The 18,404-nt window shown below is 51.4% G+C and overlaps 4 protein-coding genes across 4 annotated transcripts; 2 read left to right on the forward strand and 2 right to left on the reverse strand.

Annotated features, from left to right (window-relative positions):
• Positions 1-899: 899 nt before the first annotated feature.
• BROUX77_002053 (uncharacterized protein) lies at positions 900-2,381 on the forward strand (the record flags this gene model as incomplete). Its single annotated transcript, XM_073746551.1, has 2 exons — positions 900-1,206; positions 1,264-2,381. The coding sequence occupies 2 exons, from the start codon at positions 900-902 to the stop codon at positions 2,379-2,381; spliced, it is 1,425 nt and encodes a 474-aa protein (XP_073607135.1).
• Positions 2,382-4,745: 2,364 nt separating this feature from the next.
• Positions 4,746-8,250, reverse strand: BROUX77_002054 (uncharacterized protein; the record flags this gene model as incomplete). Its single annotated transcript, XM_073746552.1, has 3 exons — positions 4,746-7,247; positions 7,397-7,492; positions 7,555-8,250. 3 exons carry the CDS (start codon positions 8,248-8,250, stop codon positions 4,746-4,748), a joined length of 3,294 nt encoding a protein of 1,097 aa, XP_073607136.1.
• A 3,050-nt stretch (positions 8,251-11,300) lies between these two features.
• BROUX77_002055 (uncharacterized protein) lies at positions 11,301-12,221 on the forward strand (the record flags this gene model as incomplete). Its single annotated transcript, XM_073746553.1, has 1 exon — positions 11,301-12,221. One exon carries the CDS (start codon positions 11,301-11,303, stop codon positions 12,219-12,221), a length of 921 nt encoding a protein of 306 aa, XP_073607137.1.
• An 827-nt stretch (positions 12,222-13,048) lies between these two features.
• BROUX77_002056 (uncharacterized protein) lies at positions 13,049-15,976 on the reverse strand (the record flags this gene model as incomplete). The annotated part of the gene is made up of 3 exons (XM_073746554.1): positions 13,049-13,693; positions 13,755-15,484; positions 15,598-15,976. The coding sequence occupies 3 exons, from the start codon at positions 15,974-15,976 to the stop codon at positions 13,049-13,051; spliced, it is 2,754 nt and encodes a 917-aa protein (XP_073607138.1).
• Positions 15,977-18,404: the final 2,428 nt, after the last annotated feature.

Genomic DNA, 18,404 nt, shown 5'->3' on the forward strand with positions numbered 1-18,404 from the left:
GCTGTCCTGGAAGGGCTAGAGAGGCCCAAACGATGAGATCCGACTATACAGGAAGCACAGCTATCTGAACTAACAGCGGAATTGGGCGAGATAGCATATCTCATGTACCAGCCCGGGCCACTAAATGAACGGCCGACACATTCCAAATGATAGACCAGACATCAGGATGTACAAGCATGTGAAAAGTACAGCTGCGGATACATGTATGTATGTACATGTGGACATGGCATAGCGTAGGGCTTGAAATGCTCGGTGACGTCAACGCGTGCATTATTGGATCGCTGGCTCGATAAAAACCATAAGTACCAAAAATGGTCGGAATCCAAGCGGGCTCTTTTGCCAGAGCCGCAATGGCCTGTGCTGTGCTGCAAAGGCACTTGGGAGCAGAAGCTTATGGATCCCACCTGCTGGTGATGGTGTGTCTTTTAGTACACTGCCTGGACCATCCCATAGTCAAGAACGGTTGGCTGAGTAAATTTTAAGTATCATCACGAGCGGGTAGCTATTCTATATAGACACATGCCCACCCAAAAATCTAACTACCTGCAGTTAGCCAGTATAGTCACGGACTCAGCTCAGTATCAGCATTGCGTTGCTCCGAACCCCAAAGGCCATTTAGTCGGCCCCACATGCGGCGGACCATAGTCACGTGCTGATAGCGATAAGGCGCGCGTAGCTTCCAGGAGCTTGCCGTGTTGGTGGCGCATGCGCAGCTTTGACTTGTTTGTTTATGGAAGTAGTTAACCAGTTACCACCTCAACAACGCAGCAGAACGTGGAAAGTTTTCAACCGCACCGCCCGCTTGCTGTATCATCGGCTGCTCTTACGCAAAATAACAACGGGTCTGCTAATCCACCTCTCCGCTTCCGTTTTCGCTTTCCTTGCCGTTGCGCCCTACGATGGCTTCTTTGCCGACCAACACTGAGCCCGAGGCTTTTGCTGGGCCGGAGCTGCCCGATACTGCCGCCCGAGTTCCGACTCAGCTCAGTGGGCTTCCAGTAGACCAAACCGCGCACCCGCGCTGTGTACCAATTGTGCCCATGGCTCCTGTCGATCCCACATCACTTACTGACTCGAAGCCGGCAGCGAGCGCCGTGTTCTCTGGAACCTTTCTACCACCAACCACCGATGCATTTCCTCCGCCCCAATTCAGTATCCCCCTCAGTATAGGGCCAGAAAAGAAGGCCGAGGCTGGCATCACTGAAGGTTCGTTTGGATTGCTCACCCTTTGTTCAATGCACTGCTAACTGGCTCTGATGCTAGATGAAATTGCGTTGTATGACCGCCAAATTCGTCTCTGGGGCATGAATGCCCAAAAGCGCATTCAATCCTCCAAGGTTCTTCTCATCACTATGCGCGCACTAGGCAACGAAATCGCCAAAAATCTTGTCCTTGCTGGCATTGGCTCACTCACAATTCTCGACGACGCTCCCGTAACCGAAGCCGATCTTGGGGCACAGTTTTTCCTCCAAGAAGAAGATATGCCTCTGGGCCTTAACCGCGCCCATACTGCGTTGCCACAAGTCCAAAGACTAAACCCACGCGTCAAAGTCACGGCCGATCCCGAGGGCGTCATGACCAAAGACAACCATTACTTCTCCAATTTTGATATCATCATCGCCACTGACCTGCCACCTATCGCTCTCAACTTCATCAACACTGCCGCTCGTGTGCACGGCAAGGCTTTCTACGCTGCAGGAATGCACGGCATGTACGGCTACATCTTCAGTGATCTTATTCAACATACTTTTGTCATCCGCCGCGATGCCGGAAATATTACTACCAAGGTTGGCCCAGAATCACGCACGCGAAGCATCATTGACGTGAAACTCTCTCGTGAAGATGGCAAGCCCATAGAACATGTCACAAAACAAGAGCTATACTCTACCTGGCTTTTGGCTTCAGATGTGGCAGGACTTTCCGAGGACATCACGCGCAATGCCCGTCGCAAGCGCGCCGTGTCGCCAATACTATCGTGTCTCCGTGGCCTATGGGAGTTCCAAGATACTACAAAAAGGCTGCCTTCACCTGTTGCTGCAGACTTGCAGATGTTTGTTGGAATCGTACAGAATAAGCACGCGGCACTGGGTCTGCCCGCCAATACGATACGCTCTGAAGTCATCAATTCCTTCCTTCAAGGCCTGGGAACCGAGCTTCCATCGGTCGCGGCAGTGCTGGGCGGCCAGCTGGCACAAGACGTCATCAATGTCCGCGGCCAGACGCAGCAGCCGATCCAAAACATGGTCATTTTTGATGCCGAGCTGTGCGAGTCAAATGTCTATGCACTACACCCGGAAGGCTCGCTAGGAAAAGCCCAGCTCCGCGCCAGCGAGCCTGAGGTTGTGGCCAAGGTGGCAGCCAAAAACGGTGTCGATGTTTAGAGTCCCATACCGAAAGAGCTACTACCACCTCACATCTACCTCTGAACTCGAACGGGCTTGGATGCGCCGTCCCATTGTTTTTGGTTCATGATAAATAGACAAGATTAGGGTAGATATTTACTGCGTTGGATCTCATTCTGCTTTTTTTCTAGACCAGGTCATGAGAAAATCCAACCATTAGACTACGAATTTGATGTACAACAACAGATTTTCGATTTGTAGAGAAGCTTGGTGCACGTGCGAATAAATGACTTTCTGCTAATACAAATTCAAGCCGACAAAAACGTCATGGCTATCTTCGCTCTCCTGTGTCACAGACCATCATCACTCCATTACACAAGATCCAGATAACCAACCCCACAAAACTACGTGGTATAACTAACAACTTGAATTCAAGCCTTTGTATTTATGCCCGACCGAGGTATGGATAAGAATGTATATGGGAACCCCCAAAGCAGAGAAGACACCGACACGAAAATGAAGTATAAAAAAAAAGTCAAAACAACCAAGGTCAACGCTGATGCATTCTATAAAAAAACAAGAAGACGAAAAACCCAACTCCCTCCTCTCATCATGGACGAAGAGAAAAGAAAAGATAGAGAACACCGAATTGTGTAGTCATGTCTAATAGTGTTTGTTTATTTGTCCCTTTTCTTTTCCCTTCGTCTCCTTCTTTTTAAGGTGTGTAGTAATATATCCTGTCCCATCCGTCCTATTAACCGACCAGCCGCCGTCTTTGACAGTTTCTTTTTTTCTTCTTCCGTTCCCACCGATATGCAACGTTATGAAAAGGTGCCAATAAAACAAGTAGTAGAGAGAAGAAGAAAAAGAAGGACAAATAGGAGAAGAGCGGACAGGTAGTGGCAAACGTTGTTTTGTTGCCAGTTTCTCTTGCTTGTGTCCCATGACTGCTTTGCATGGTAAAGAGAACGAAGATGTGGTGGTGGGAAGGCGATGAGGAGTGGGTGTCTATGATATAAAGAAGAAGAAGAAGAAGAAAAAAAGGAGTGGGAGAGGAAGAGGATGAAGAAGTAGTTAGGGGGAAAAAAACATTAACATGGGCTGGAAGCCTTCCTCTTTTGGCTCGACTTCGCACAATGTGCTTTGTGTGATTTCGTGATATGAAGAAAAAGGAGAAGAGTGCGAGGAGTGAGCCAGCTTTGTGCAAGTCTATATGAAAGCAGTAATTCTTGGCTGTGACTGAGGCCAGGAACCACACGGCCTAGCACAATTCGAGATGATGATGCCCGTGTCGCGTCGGGCGTGTGTTTGTGTGCGCGGAGTATTGTGGTTATAGTTGTGGATGGAACATCTTTCGATTGTATTACGCCAAGGCGAGGTCAAACCCCGTAGTTGTGATAAGAAGGAAGAAGGATCCAAGCGACAAGTTTTCGACAGGCAAGTGTCCTGGGCACAGTAGAGCCGCGAATAGATCTGAGATTATAGCTGGTCAGAGACGAGTAGATAGGGCGGTGTTTGTTGTGACCTTGTAGACCGCTGATGACGGCGCGGGTGGGGGAGGAGCCACGAAGAAGATGGCAAACAGCCAAAGAGACGAAAAAAAAGAAGTAGAGAAGATAGAGGTATTTTCCAGAGATCCTTCTACGCAGGGTGGCTCCATCGTGCTTATATCCGGAACCGAGCAGGAGTCATGCGATGGCGCTTTGAACGCCGAGGATTGCGCGCTGCTTGTTCACTTTCCGACGCTTGCTCTTCCTCTGACTTGATGACATCATTGGGATGAGAAACATGGGGCGTCTGAATCAAGGGTATGCTGGAGTTGGAGTATTTCTCGGTCAAGCTATCTAGTTCCATTAGACATCTTTTTCGCTTTGTGGTGCTTGAGGCGGCTGTACTACGCAACTCACTCGGCGTATGTAAATAAGTGCCTTCTGTAGCGGAGATGCCAGATCCGTAGCAGTCTACTACAGCAGAGTCAAGGTCATGACCTACCGATTCAGCATCGTGGTGCAGGAAAGACGACGAACCCCACGCAACCAGGGGGCTAGCCTGCTTATCGGACAAGAGCAGCGGATCAGAAGCCAAGGGCTGTTGTGGTGAGTCGACAACTAGATGTATATTCTGAGGCATCTGCCTGTTGATCTTGCGAATAAGAGGGACTCGCTTGCGAAACATGAGGTTGACTTTGATACCCGTCGCTGATTGGAGGGTGGAGCAACGTGACACCAAAATTGAATCTTCCGAAGAGGGCGGGGAAGGGCTCAGGCGGCCAGAATCTGGCAGCAAAGGCAGAAGCATGTCTTCATCTCTATTGCTGTGGCAAAATTCACCCTCATCATCATCGTTGGTGATTTCCTCATTGGGCCTGGTACATTCAGAAGACTCTGGTGGCACGCTGAAACTCTACTCAGCGTCACGACGTTCACCATCCTTCTTGCTACTACGGCGGCGCACATTGGAGCTGTTGTGGCTCCAGGCACGGATATAGGCAGGAGCACGACCAGGTAGTGGCTCGTTGGCAGCGTAGTCTTTGATGTCGTTGGAAGGATCATACCCGACAGTACGTAGCTGCGGCTGGGGTTCATTGTGCCAGCCGCGGCGGTGCTTGGGTACAGGCGCGGGCTCAAGCTTGCGGTACTTGGCAGCAGAACTAGCAGATGAGCCGGGAGGGAGGGTCGAAGAAGGAGGTAGAATTGCAACTGACGCTGAGCGGTCGCGGGAGGGAGCTGAAGATAATTGCTGCTGGCCCAAATGGTTTTCGTATGGGTTGGGAGAACTAAAGGAACCAGGAGAAGGCTGACCTTGGTAGAAGCCATTGTTAGAGGCAGGAGTGCTTATCGTAGGCCCTTGCTGGTGCAAAGGCTGCTTTTGAGCTACCATATGCTCCCCAGGCGGAGGGTACTGATAAGCATGGTGGCTACCTGAGGACATTTCAGGTGGGGGAGCAGAGTAAAATCCATTAGTAGGCTCGATATCATTGTGTGTGCTTATATGGCTTTGGGCTGCAGGACGAAGAGGCGGAAGAGGGGAACGATGTGCGCCCATGGCTGGGGGCTGAGAAAAGCCAATGTTGGGTCCATGGTTGTACTGACTCATAGAGTCCGGAGGGTTATAGTACTCAGGAGCCTGTTCCATACTGGGAGCCTGCTCATAATGACCATGGGGTATCTTGTTGCTACCAGGGTATCCTTCAAGAGTCGCAACAGAAGTGGCGGATTCATAGCCTACCACTGGCTGGGGCTGGTTGGATGAAGAGCCAAAGCCTCGCTGCATTGGTGGCATGGAAACAGGAGGAGGATGAACGTTGAACTCTTGGAAGCGGGGAGCAGTGTCACAGGCAGCAGCAAGTGTGAGCATGGCGATGTTGGTGGTTTCGCGGCGAGGGGGCTCGGGCGCACTCGGGCGAAACACATCACGAATTGCATCGTATGAAGACCGCTGCTCAGATGGGTCTTCAACAAGGCCCTGAGCAGAGGCGAGGATAGATGCCTGTACAAGGGCATCAATGCCCTGTGTGTCCGCCTCAGCCTCCGATTGTTCAGACTGCTCCTGGTGGTCTTGGTGGACCTGGGCATCATCATTCTCTACATCAGAAGCTTCATCAGCCTCTTCTTGCTTAATAGACGCCGCAAGCTTCTCGGCGCGAACAGCTTCATCGGCAAGCAAACGGCGCATGGCAACCCTATCTCCGCGCACAGAGGGGTAGTGAAGGGAGTAGCCCTTGAACTCGGGAGGGATTTTCTCCTTGAAGTCAGGAGTTATTTCTTCTTCAGCAATATCATCCATCTTGCAGAATTCAGAGATGATGGGCTTCATTTCTTCGGCCTTGGAGGCGTCGTTGACCTTTTCGCAAATCATGGCGACAGTAGACCGGCAAGCTGAGACGATTAAATCGCCTGGCGGAAGATAAACAACAGAATGGCCCCGATCGATATCATCGGGGCGTTCTTCGGGCACGGGGTTTGGATTCCGAGAAGTGCGTAGGAAAAATCCGTACGAGGGATGTAACTTATGCTTCTCGACTAGCTCTTCGTCAAGGTCCCCTTCCCTGTTCGCTCTGGCATCATAGTTCCAAAGCATAGGATCAATGTGAATAGATCCGGTGTAGGGAGTGCCCGTGTACTTGCCGCGGTTGGCGACCACCGTTGGGCCACGTGTGGGATCGTTGGAAGAATCCCGGAAGCCAATCTCAATGTCATCGACCTCAAAGGGAGGCGGGCGGATCATGATGCGGTTGTGTCCTTTGCCGCGAGAGATGACAATAGCAGCACCGTACTCGTCTGGGGGTTGCATGCCAGTGGGAGGCGGCGGACTGCGCTCGCGGACCGGCAACTCGCTATTTGAGGTTGTAGTGAGATCCTCCTCCTCCATCTCGGGCTCTTGCACGGCCGTTGAAGGCTCAAGGTCAACAGCCTCATCGCCAACGCCACCCAATATCCCCATAGGATGCTTGGCAGTGGCAGGCTCATCGTCATCGTTGTCAGCAGCTTCATCGCCATTGCCAACAGCGGCGGCAGAAACACCCAGTGTGTTAGTGCTGTTGTTGCTGCTATTGTTAGTGGCAGCATTGTGGCGACCTCCGCGGGTACTACTCCGTGGGTTACGGCGGCTGGCGATGGTTGAAGCGCGTTCGCCGCCGCGTTTCCGATTTAAGGCAGATTCGGCTTCCTCTTGTTGGGCGAGAGCGCGAGCCTGTTGGCGAGCTTCTTGAGCGGCAGCAGTAGCAGCAGCTTTCTCCTCCTTGTACTGGCGAGCAAACTTTTGGGCGAGCTCGTACATTTGGGTTCCAGGAACCCGAGAGGGATACGGGACCACATGTCCTTCTTCGTCATAGTCAACGAAGGGACCAAAGTTTTCATACTCGGCAGACGAGATGGCCTTGAAGACGTGCTCAATATCTGCAATCTGTACGGATAAAAGGGCAGAGTGTGAATGTTAGCAAGCACACGAAATGTTCTGATTAAAATAAAAGAAAACCGCTTGGGTGGCGCATTGTTTTCTTCTTTGAGGGTGGAGGGGGAGGTGGTTAGGCATTAGTAGAAGAGATTACTTACATCTACAGGGAGCGAAAGATCGTGTAGCTTTTCCAAGATACGGAGGCGGTTCATCTGGGCATCGACAAACTGGTCCTCGATGTCCTCAAAGGCATTCTGTATAGAGGGTTAGTTGAATATAAAACAAGACAGTAACATAATATTGATAGAGGATGTACCTTGGTCTGTTCTTCTATCACGTAATGCTGGTAGTCCATGGCCTCGTGGAGAACCTTTTGCTCAGCATGGAAGCGCAAATTGATTTCATCGATGGCGCTGGCCAGGCGACCATTAAGGCTCTCAGTAACGTGGCGGTACTCTTCCGAAAGCTCGTGGGAATGGGGTTCGGCCACGAGCTTGTCGGCACTGCGCTGGGCAAGATCGGCCAGGGCCGGGCGCAGGGCGGCAACCAGGGTGTTGTAGTGGTCTTTGATCTCTCTGGAGCGCTCGTAGCAGGCCTGCACCATGGGATCGCCAAACTGCTTGATGCGGCCGCGGCCCTTGCGGCCCTGGCCGACGCCAGCGTTGGAGCGGCCAGCGGTGGCCTGGCGGCCGCCCCGTCCGCGGCCCCGGTTGCCACGGGCGCGACCGCGAGGGGCGCGCGTCCCTCGTGAGCTTGCGGTGGTCTTGCGAGCGTTGGTGGATGTGGAGGCGGAGGTGGAGGTGGAGCAGGGCATGGTGGGCTCTTCGGCAGGCTCGGCCGAGGAGGCAGAGGTGGGGGCAGTAGAGGGCATAGAGAACGGGGTAGAGGCCGCAAGAGCGGAAGACACTGAGGTAGAAGAAAGGGGAGCTGGCAAGACCAAGGGAGCAGCGGTCGCCGAGCCAAGTCCGGTTGATGAGGGCTGATCAGCGACAAGAATTGCAGACACAGACATTGCTGCCGCAGGAAAACAATTGCGGGCAGCTCTAGCTGGTAGTCAGCGAGGGCCGGGGGGGGGAGGAACGTAGAGATGGGCAGCGTGTGTGTGGGTGAAAGAGGCAGTAAAAAAAGGATATTTAGTTGTAAGATGGATGGATCACCCTGTCCTATTTTTGTTGGTGGACTGGCACGGGCAGTAAACCGAGAACAAGAGCAGGAGCAGGGACAGCAGGGCAGGGCTTCCAGAGCGGTGGACAAGCTGGGCGGGCAGCAGAACAGAGCAGAAGGCTGTGGTGGAGGGGAAGAAGCGCAACTTGTGAGGTGGTGATGTATATTGGTGGGTTGTTGGAGGAAGAAGGAGTGAAGAAGGCTGACGATGGAGAACTTCCCAAACGGTAAAAAAGAGAATTAAAAAAAGAGACAGTGCCAAAGCGTGATATCAGCCACAAAGCGCAAAGGGCAAAGGGCGGATGAAACGACAGCCGCTGCGACAGCGACAGCGACAGTAAAACGGCACAACTGGAAATGCTGCGACAGCCAGAGCAGGAAACGGCTTTTCAGAGACGCGGCCAAGTCTGGTGAAGATGAGATTCTGCTCGCAGAAACACCGGGCGCCAGGCGGTGGGAGTGAGTATCAAGGATCAACAGCAAAGAACTAGCAGCGTGTGGATGCAGTGGAAATTAGGGAGAAGAAGCCAGACGCCCGTAGAAAAGGGCGCGGCATTGAATAAATAGCAGGACAACCCGGACCGTCCAGGATGTGCTGACGTCTACACCGGACACGCTGAGCCAAAGCCGTACAGCACAGCACACAACACTATGAAGCGAGGCGAGGCGATTGATGATGATGACGGCTTAGGCGGCCGCTTGAGTTTTGGTAACGTTCGTTGCCCCCCCAGACCAGGCCAAAGAAGGCGATTTAAGAAAGGTGTGCTTTGCTCTTCAGGGACTGTGGGCTAGTTATGTCGTTATCGCCAGCAACGCGTTCTTCTTCCAACAATCAGCAGCGGAGCAGGAACGTGAAGGGAAGTGCAGTCCAGTGGTGTTGTTGGCGGTGCTTAGAAGAGAGAGAGAAAAAAAGGGAATTTTCCATCAAAATATTCAGACTTTTTTTTGCCCTGCATGTCCAAATTGGTGCACAAGGCCGCCGCGCGCAGGGTACAGCGTACAGAATGTACAAATAGTCAGACAGACAGAAAGACAGCCTTGGGCCTTTAGGGCATCAAGAGGGCGTCCAGGTCTGGCTGAAAACCCTCGTCGCTGGTAAAAAAAAATAAAAAAAAAAAAAGACCTGCGCTCTACACTCACCACGTCGTAAATTCTAGCCAAGTCTTTTTTGCACGAGGAAAGAAAAGAAAACAACGAAGCCTCCAATCTAGTCTCCGTCTTGGGCGTCCTTCAATAAGAACACCACACATGCGCCTTACACTGAACCCTGCTGGCGTTTTCCCGACTCCTTCCCCCCCCCCGGCAGCCACTGTCAGACTGTCTGTTTGCCAGCTGCCAACAGCTATACCGCATGTAGCTCAACCCATCCTGCCACTAACGGCCAAACGCCGCCAACGACGCCTTGCCGCGCCACTAGCCCTCGGCCGCCGGCACCTGCCGATGATGCCGTATGTCGGTCTTTGCGCCAGCTGCCAATCCCGTCACTTCCCGCGGCTACAACTACAAGCAAATACAACTAACTACGCACGCCAGCACGCATGTGCTACAACAGCATACCCATACTGCCACTCCAAACATCCTAGCACTACATGTCTCTCCCCCTCTGTTCCCGCCCACTACAAGAATCGAAATCGACAGACACAGCGAAACATGCATACACCCAGCGACCGGGCTCCCAGCTGCACCTCTTTTCTCCTTTCCGACTACAAGTCCCGGCAAACTTTGCACCATCGCCACCCGCATCAGCCTACCTCCCCGAAAAGCCCAAATATCCTGCTCGCCGCTAATTGGTCAACCCTCGCCCTTTGCCGCCATCCTATTGGCCACAGCCATGCCGTCACTGTCATTGTATCGACGAAGCTGGTCTAGTGCTCTTTTTTTCTGCTGCTGCTGCAAGATAACCTCACCACACCATCTCGTCCTAAGGCTCTAGCCACGCCACGCTCCATCCAGTCCTGCTGTCCCTCGGCTTTCCTGTTGCACAGCTCGGAGCTTTCTTTTATCATGTAACCAGCCTTGTCGTCGCTCAGGTCACGGCACGTCACGTCACCTACAAGTTTTTACTGTTAGACAACATAACTAGTTATGCATTTGATTCCGTCATCATACACAACAACAGCAACAACACATGCTCGTCTCACTGCCTCTTCATCCACCAAAGATTGTCTGTTCTTTCAATGCATGCTTGCAGACGCCACTATCCCCAGTGCTGCCTTTTTTTTGCCGCTCCCCAATTCAAATTCGACTGTCAGATATTAGAATAAGACTGCAAGATGTAGTTCGACCCCTTGCGCCGCTATTACAAAAAACCTCTTTAAATCTGCCCGTGTCCTTTTACACAACTAACAGACAGACGTTAGGGTTACAACGATCGCCCACCCCCAGCCCAACGCTCATTGTTGGCCAAAAATAGGACCAAAAACACGGGATCCGAAACCTTTCGCGTCTGGGATGTCTGCAAGCCAGATTTTACCAGCGCGCACAGAAGCCCAAAGAACAAAGGTCTGCATCTTCCACTGCCCGTCCCTCATGCTTCAGTTACGCATCGGAACTAATAAATTCCTCCTTTGGCCAACACTACCCTTTTCGGCAACTTAACCCTAGTTGGATTACCCGAGGTCCTCCCGCTCAAGCCAGTCACGTGCAAACGAGACAAAAATCAACGACATGCTTTATTAACACAATCATCGAGACAGTGCAATCCCGGATGACCATGACTGACGTATTTGTTGCGACATGTTTCTTTAATCAATCTCACAGACTAGCTAATAATTATTTTTCCAGCAAGACTCTCTGTGTCTGCGTTGTACAGTGTCTGATACTGCATCTAAACTGCTATCTCAGAACAAGACTGCCATTGAACTCTTCTTAGTATCTGATACACACACAACTACCACAATGGCAAAGAAAAGAAAGTCTCAGTACCCACAGCAGACGCGTTTCGTTGACGGAGGCAAAAAGAAAAAAGACGCTGGCCACTCCAGCAAGGGCTCCAAGCAAGACCCCCGTGCCAGCGGCGGCATAAAAAAAAAGCCCGCCAACAGCGCAGCATCCCGCCCGCCGCCACCGCCGCCGCCCAAGCCCACCATCCCCTTTGACCCCAAGGAGCGCATTCTGCTCATGGGCGAGGGCGACCTCAGTTTCGCCGCATCGCTTGTGACCGCACACGGCTGCGAGTACCTGCTGGCGACGGTCTACGAGCCAAGCGAGGCCGACCTGCTGGCCAAGTACCCGCACGCCGACGCGCACATTGCCGCTATCCGCGCCGTGCCAGGCTGCCGCATCCAGTACGGCGTGGATGCGACGCGCGGGCCGGGCCTGGCGTACAAGCCGCCGCCCGAGACAGACGAATACGTGCCCGATGTGGCGGCCGGCCGCTTCGACCGCATCCTGTTCAACTTTCCACACGTTGGCGGCAAGAGCACCGACGTCAACCGCCAGGTGCGCTACAACCAAGAGCTGCTGGTTGGCTTCTTTGCGCGCGCGCTCAAGAGCCTCGCGCCCGGTGGTTCCGTCGTCGTTACCCTGTTTGAGGGTGAGCCCTACACGCTATGGAACGTGCGTGATCTGGCACGCCACAGCGGCCTGCAGGTCGAGCGCAGCTTCCGCTTTCAGGCCCACGTTTACCCGGGATACCACCATGCCCGCACGCTGGGTGTCGTGAAGAACAAGAAGAACGGCGAGGCTGGTGGTGGGTGGAAGGGCGAAGACCGGTTGTCTCGGAGCTATGTATTTATAAAAAAGGGTGATACTATCACGGGACCTATGGCGAAGAAGCAAAAGGATGAAACCGATTCAGATTCGGACTGGGACTGCTAGAACGACGTCTTACAACATGTGTGGGAAAAGGAAATTGATTTATAGCGACTTGTATTGTCTGGTAGTTTACTGTTATATTGAACTATGATGCCAGGAGACGGGCTTTTCTTCTTCATTTGACATCTGCGATTGAAGCTTGTGCTCACAGCAGGAAACATCACCATCAAGGCATACATAAATTACAGACATCAAAGACCAACTAAGAACCAAGAACCAGAAAAGTCAGTTAGGGCATACATTTTAAGTAGACCAACATCACGACCAATCAGCACACAACTCCCCAAAAATAAATTAAAAAAAAATCAGATAGATGAACCGGGAGGGTAAAGCTGAAGACAAGAGCGAAGAAAAAACAAGTATTATCTAGAACGAAGAGAGAGAGAGAAAAAAAAGGTGTCTGTTGATGACTACCAAAAAATAAATCATGTCTGTCCAGAAAGGAAAGAGTAAAAAAGCCACCATGGTACGAAAATGCCGGTAAGAAATATAAATGGCTGTGAAACGCGACTTTTGAGTATGTGTATTCGCAACAAGTCGCAGGCCCAATGCATTAAAAAGAAGAAAAAAAGTAAGATGAGAACGGTGAAGAGAGAAAAAAGACAGCTCATTCAAAGGAATAAGAAGAATAAAGAGCTCGGCTCGCAGGAGGCATTACACCCCCAAACTCCCAAGAGGTGACGAGACCAGAGACCAAAAAAGGGCAAAAGAGATGGAAGAAAAAGAGGGATATGCCAAGTCAATATAAAAAAGCAGAGTCAACCCCAAACCCACTAGCCAACACTGACCAGCTGTCAAAAGTCAACTGTTGATTAGGCGATGAGTTGGTCCTATACAGAAATGCCGTTCGTGTGCTTCAAAGCCATGGCTGCATCCTCGTCGCGCTGCGCTTCTTCATTTTCACGCTCAAGTGCTTCCTCCTGCTCACGAAACAGCTGCCTGTCCTTCATGGCCTGGCTGGGTTCTGTAGGTGGAGGCGGGGGATACAGTGCGGCTTCTGGCTCGTCCTTGACGCGCTTCGAAGACGCCTCGGAATCTTCTGGTGCGACAGAGGTCGGCTCGTTGTCTCCGTCGCGCTTGCGTTTATTTTTGCCGTCAGAACCAGGGCTCGAAGGCTCAGAGAACGGCGTCCCCTCTGTTGGAGCTGTAGAAGCTGCAGAAATGGAAGCGGGCGCTGAGTCATGTGCAGAGGTAGAGCTATTCGGCGCTAATAGATCGCTACTGCGGTTGGAATCAGGAGAAGACTTTTGTTTTGCTTGGTACTTGACTACGGCCTTCTTGAAGAAGTCGTTTACATATGTCTTCAAGTCCTTGGTCATTTTGCTTGATAGGGGCGCTCGAGGATCTTTTACGCGGCCACGTTTATAATCGGACTCGACCATCTTTTTGCAGACATCTTTGGAAAACTTCTTTACGTCGTCGCGAGGGAGCTTGTGGCGGTAGCAATCGGCAACGGATTTGACGTGACCTGCTATCTGTGAAGATTGTCAGCATTTCAGTGGCAAGATAGCACCTAATGTGAGGATATCGACATACTGTGTTTTCGTAATATTTCTTCTGCTTCTCAATGGGCAACGTTATCCACCATTCAGACTTGCCGTGCTTCGGCTCAACAGCGTGCGCTTTGGGTGGCAGCAGCAGCTGCTGGGGCTGTTGCGGCATTGAAATGGCGGGTGACTCCTGGCGTTTTGCGGGTTCGCGAAGAACCTGTTCGATGAGGCTTTTGTAAATTTCCTGGACCTGTGCTGCTTTGTTCACCGTCTTTGGCGCTTCAGCAACAGAACGAGGCGCTTGTGGTCGTTCCCAGGTAGTTTGGCCAGCGGCGTTGTAGTAGTAGTTGTTTCCATGCTCGTCTTTGGCCATGTGCCATCCTTCCGGTAAGGGATCGTCCTGTTGTTCTTGCCGTTGATAGCGCTGCTGTTGTTGCTGTTGTTGTGGCAGTGCAATTGCATTTACGCCGGCGCCATGGAAAGGTACGCGGCGTCTGGCCTGCTGTTGCATCAAAGGATTCCTTTGAGGGGTGTTGTTTTTAGGGCCTTTGGGGGCATCGATGATGGGCGATGGGGGTTTCTTCTCGGTAGGCTGGTTGTTATTAGAAGCATCGTTGTGTCGATTTCTGCCGTAGTCGAAAAATACATCGTCTTGCACGTAGGGTACATCGCTCGCCTGTCTCTTGGTGATCCGATATCCTGATTTCAGCTTAGCCCATGACTGGATAAGGTTGCTTGCAGCAGATGCAACTTCAGAATGGCTGCTGGTCATAAATCCTTGAATAGTCTGGGTGATATTTGACGCTTGGATTTTGTTGTTGGTGATACGAGGCAGTTTGTCGAGAACTTGTAGAGCCTGTAGAACCACCAGGTCGTCTTCCGCAAAAGCAGTCAAAACCGACTTCATGATTGTGTATGCGTGCATGCGCACGACAATGTGGAGGATTCGCTCTTCATTGCAGGCCCTGATGCGATCAAGAAGCTTGACGGCAATCCACTTCTCCTTGCATTGCATCAAAACTGCCATGACCTTGCGCACGCTATCATCAGAGAGATTCTTGGCTTCCAAGCCATCGATGTAGGGATCCTCGTCGTCGCCGGCATTCTTCTTCTTGCGCGGCTTCTTCGCAACAGTTGTATCCCAGTTTTCCCCGTCGTCAATACCCAGGGCTTCAACTATGGCAGTCGACAGCTTGGTAGCCCGCTCAGTTTGTGTTTTACCTCCGATGAAGCCCACACAGTTTGCCTCGCCACAGTAACACACTTGCGGCTCGGCACCGTAGCGATCAACGTTGTAGTTGAAAACAAGTTCTTCGCCCGCCTGGATGTCGCACAGGGCAAAGATTCCCATTCGTAGTTTGTTGCCAACAACCCATTTGTCAACATAGCAGTTTGGGTTGCAAGAATGATTGCAGAAACGGCCCAGATTGCCCTTGACAGTGGCATCAACAAACTCACTCCTAGTCAAAGACATGAAGTAAAAGTGCTTGATACCTTCCTTGTCGTACTTCATCATGCGCCGCTGGAAGGTAGCCTCGTTGATGACGTCGCCAATGTATTCGAACACAAAGTCGTTGGCCCGCAGGTCTTCTTTCGCTCGTAGGCCATAGCCCTTCTTTTCGGTCTTGATGACGTCGACGTTGGCGTATTGCTTTCGCTGGAACCGTTGATTCTGGCAATCGTCGCCACATGCAGAGGTTCCGACAACACACTCGCACTTGGTGGCCCGGTTGATACAGTCACCGTCTTCGCCGCAAGCATGGTTGTGACCGTTATCTGTAGTAAAGCAAGCAGTTTGTTAGTAGGCTGGCTCGCAGATGTAGCAGGCTCGATTCGGAGAATTAAAAACAAAAAAACACCACCACCAATTGAATAGGGCCGAGACTCACCCCATTCTGCTTTGCAGTCGCAGTCCAGCACATCGCCGTCTGTGTTTCCCATGTTTTTAGAGCCATACTGGCAGTCTGGGATGACTTGGAAAGACTTGATGGCCTCCTCGGTTGCGCTTGGCAGGTCGCTGAATAAAAGGGCTTCGCGTTTAACGGGTTTCGATGAAGATTTGCGCGACGGCCTCGAGGCAGCCGACTCGGGCACAGGAGTTGCGACACCATTCTGGCGCGTCCCATTTGGAGTCGAGATGGAATTGTGCGAAGGCGTCGCTATCCCGTTGTCGGACGGGGCGGCGGATGTATTCCGCGACGGGCCCTTGGCCTGGTGCTTATCCATCTCCTTGTCGTTACGGTCGGTCTCGGACGAAGTAATGGCCATTGTTTTCGCGGCGTGGTCACTCCCGGTTCCGCTTCCGCTTCCAGTTCCGTTGGCTGAGGAGATGACTCGAGTTTGGTGCTGCTCTTTATGATGACAGGTGCTTTGAAATGCTAGACATTGTCTATGCTCATACGCAAAGAAGCACACACGCGAAGTACGCAACAGGCTAGTCGACAAAGGTCGCGTGGGCGTGGGGGAGAGGTTGTCGTGCGTTTTCGTGTGTTGAGGATGTAGAAGGGGGGAGGCGAGATCGTTGGCGATGGAGCGAAAAAAAGTTAAGACGGCGAAACAGCGCTTCTATCAAAAAAATCAAGTTCGGCTTAGCACGAACGCAGACAAAGCGGTGCAGCAAAATAAGATAGTTACAGGTATATACAGTTGTTGGTGGAACTATAGCCAGGGGGTTTACAACTCAAGGTTTTTTTTGCTTCAGGTGCAAGAATGGGTTGGAGCATAGTCCAGTCTGGGTCGCAATCTTTTAGGCGTCATAGGCTATTGGGGGGCACTGTTGTGGTGCGCTTTTAGCTGGCTTTAGTGGAGAGACAGCTTAGCAGCTCCTTGGCTGCAAAGTCGCATACATTCGCAGTCGAGCAGGGAGAAAGAAAAAAAAAAGTAGGCATGCGCTTGTGAAATCAGAGGAATCTTGCAATGCGATGGTCCAAGTATGCACAAGAAGAAAAAAGATTATGTAGACCATCAGGTGAAGCTGGGAAACAGGAGATTTCTCACCCACTAAAAAGCCTCGAGTTGAGCTAAAGGCATGCATTTCGCCGCGAGGCAAAAAAGATGCGACCTGTCATTGGCCGATTTCTTTTTATTTTCTTAGCTAACTAGCTATAGATTTTTTTCTTGGAGTAGGAGTGGGCGACGGATTGGACCGCGAAGTTCATCATGTGACATTGATTTGTTAGGGTTGAGTGGTGGCGTAAGCAGTCTCTGACAATTGTACATTCTCTCGTCCAAGATCTATGCGATTATTTGTTAACTAACTGACTAACTCAAGTAGTTAGTTGACTCGTCACGTCAACTAATTGATTGGACATGCTCAACATTTGCGCATTGTAGCAGATACAAAACAACTGCAGCATAAGATCGCGGGGGCTCATTGAATCCTTGATCAACTCAAGGATGAAGCGCTGCAGCGTGTTATTGGCGATGGTCTCTCTCAAAAATGGTGGATAGAGGAGCAATTTGGAAGCACATGATGATGATGATGATGATGATGATGATGATGATGATTGTCTTTTACGTCTTAATTGGAAGCACATGAATTTTCACGGCTTGGACAAAGTGGTCAGTAAATAAAAGTAAGTACCGGGCAATGTAAACCTGGAAACTTGACAAAGCCTCGACGCGCGGGTAGATAAGGTTGGCTCCTCGGAGCAGGTTCCAGTTGCTGGACAAGTCCTCTGTCAGGTCACACGTCGCATTGAGAGACATTTCATTTACCCAAAGCGTTGCTGCTACGAGGACACGAGAGACAGGGCGTTCTCGTTGTCTTGAGTTGGACCTCTTTCGACGTGTTAGGTGCACATCACAAGACCCAGACAAGAGGGAAGCAGGGGATCAGATGTATGGGCAAGACAAGACAAGATGAGACAAGACAGAGACAACAACAGTGCATACAGCGACCTGTAGCCATCAATCAGCTTTGCGGGCTCTCAGTGATGAACGAATGGCTTGGGAGTCTAGAGCCAACCACAGGTTCTGGAAAGAGAAAATGGCTAGCGCAACAGGGTAGAGGATGGAAAGGAGCCAAATAGCCAACCACAGACAAGCGCTGCCCACCATGATGCAAGCAGTGCTGAATCCTCGGTGAAAAGCAGGGCCAGGGTTGGTGGCAGGCATGGCAAGAAAGAAGAGAAGGCTGAAAGGAACATGGCCCAATCAGAAGACCGAGTGAGGTGTTGATGTCCCGGACTCTGTCATCCGCTGTGTCTTTTTGGGTGGACAGAGAGAGGGGTGGTGCAATAGTAAGTTGCGTGGTGTTATGGCAAGAAATGCATTGGCGTGGAGGGGAGTGGCTGCAGTCAAGGCATGGAGTGAGTGTACTTGCTATAGTACATACATGTTTACATCACACATAGGTTGTAGTTGGTTAACCAGTAGCTAGTACTACTAGAAACAATACAATACAATACATATGGGCATGCATAGTTGGCCAAGATGTTTACTGAGTGAGGATATTTACAGACACGCATGAACCTACGCTGCCACTTGCTGGCGATAGTGCAGGTATTATGCTTAGTACACGTTGCTGGCTAGTTTAGGTGAAGATGGAGATGGAGCCGGGCCGGGCTTGAGACGAAGACGGAGGACTGATGAAACTTGATACGCCATGTCACAAGGCCGTCTGGCCCGTTCCCGTGCCTCACTTGTAGCTGAGGTCTGTTGGGTTGAGTAGGGCGGAGCTGAGCGCGAAGTGATG

The sequence above is a fragment of the Berkeleyomyces rouxiae genome (assembly GCF_048999995.1).
Source record: "Berkeleyomyces rouxiae strain 22BRR77 chromosome Unknown BrBRR77_ptg000002l, whole genome shotgun sequence".
Taxonomy (NCBI): domain Eukaryota; kingdom Fungi; phylum Ascomycota; class Sordariomycetes; order Microascales; family Ceratocystidaceae; genus Berkeleyomyces; species Berkeleyomyces rouxiae.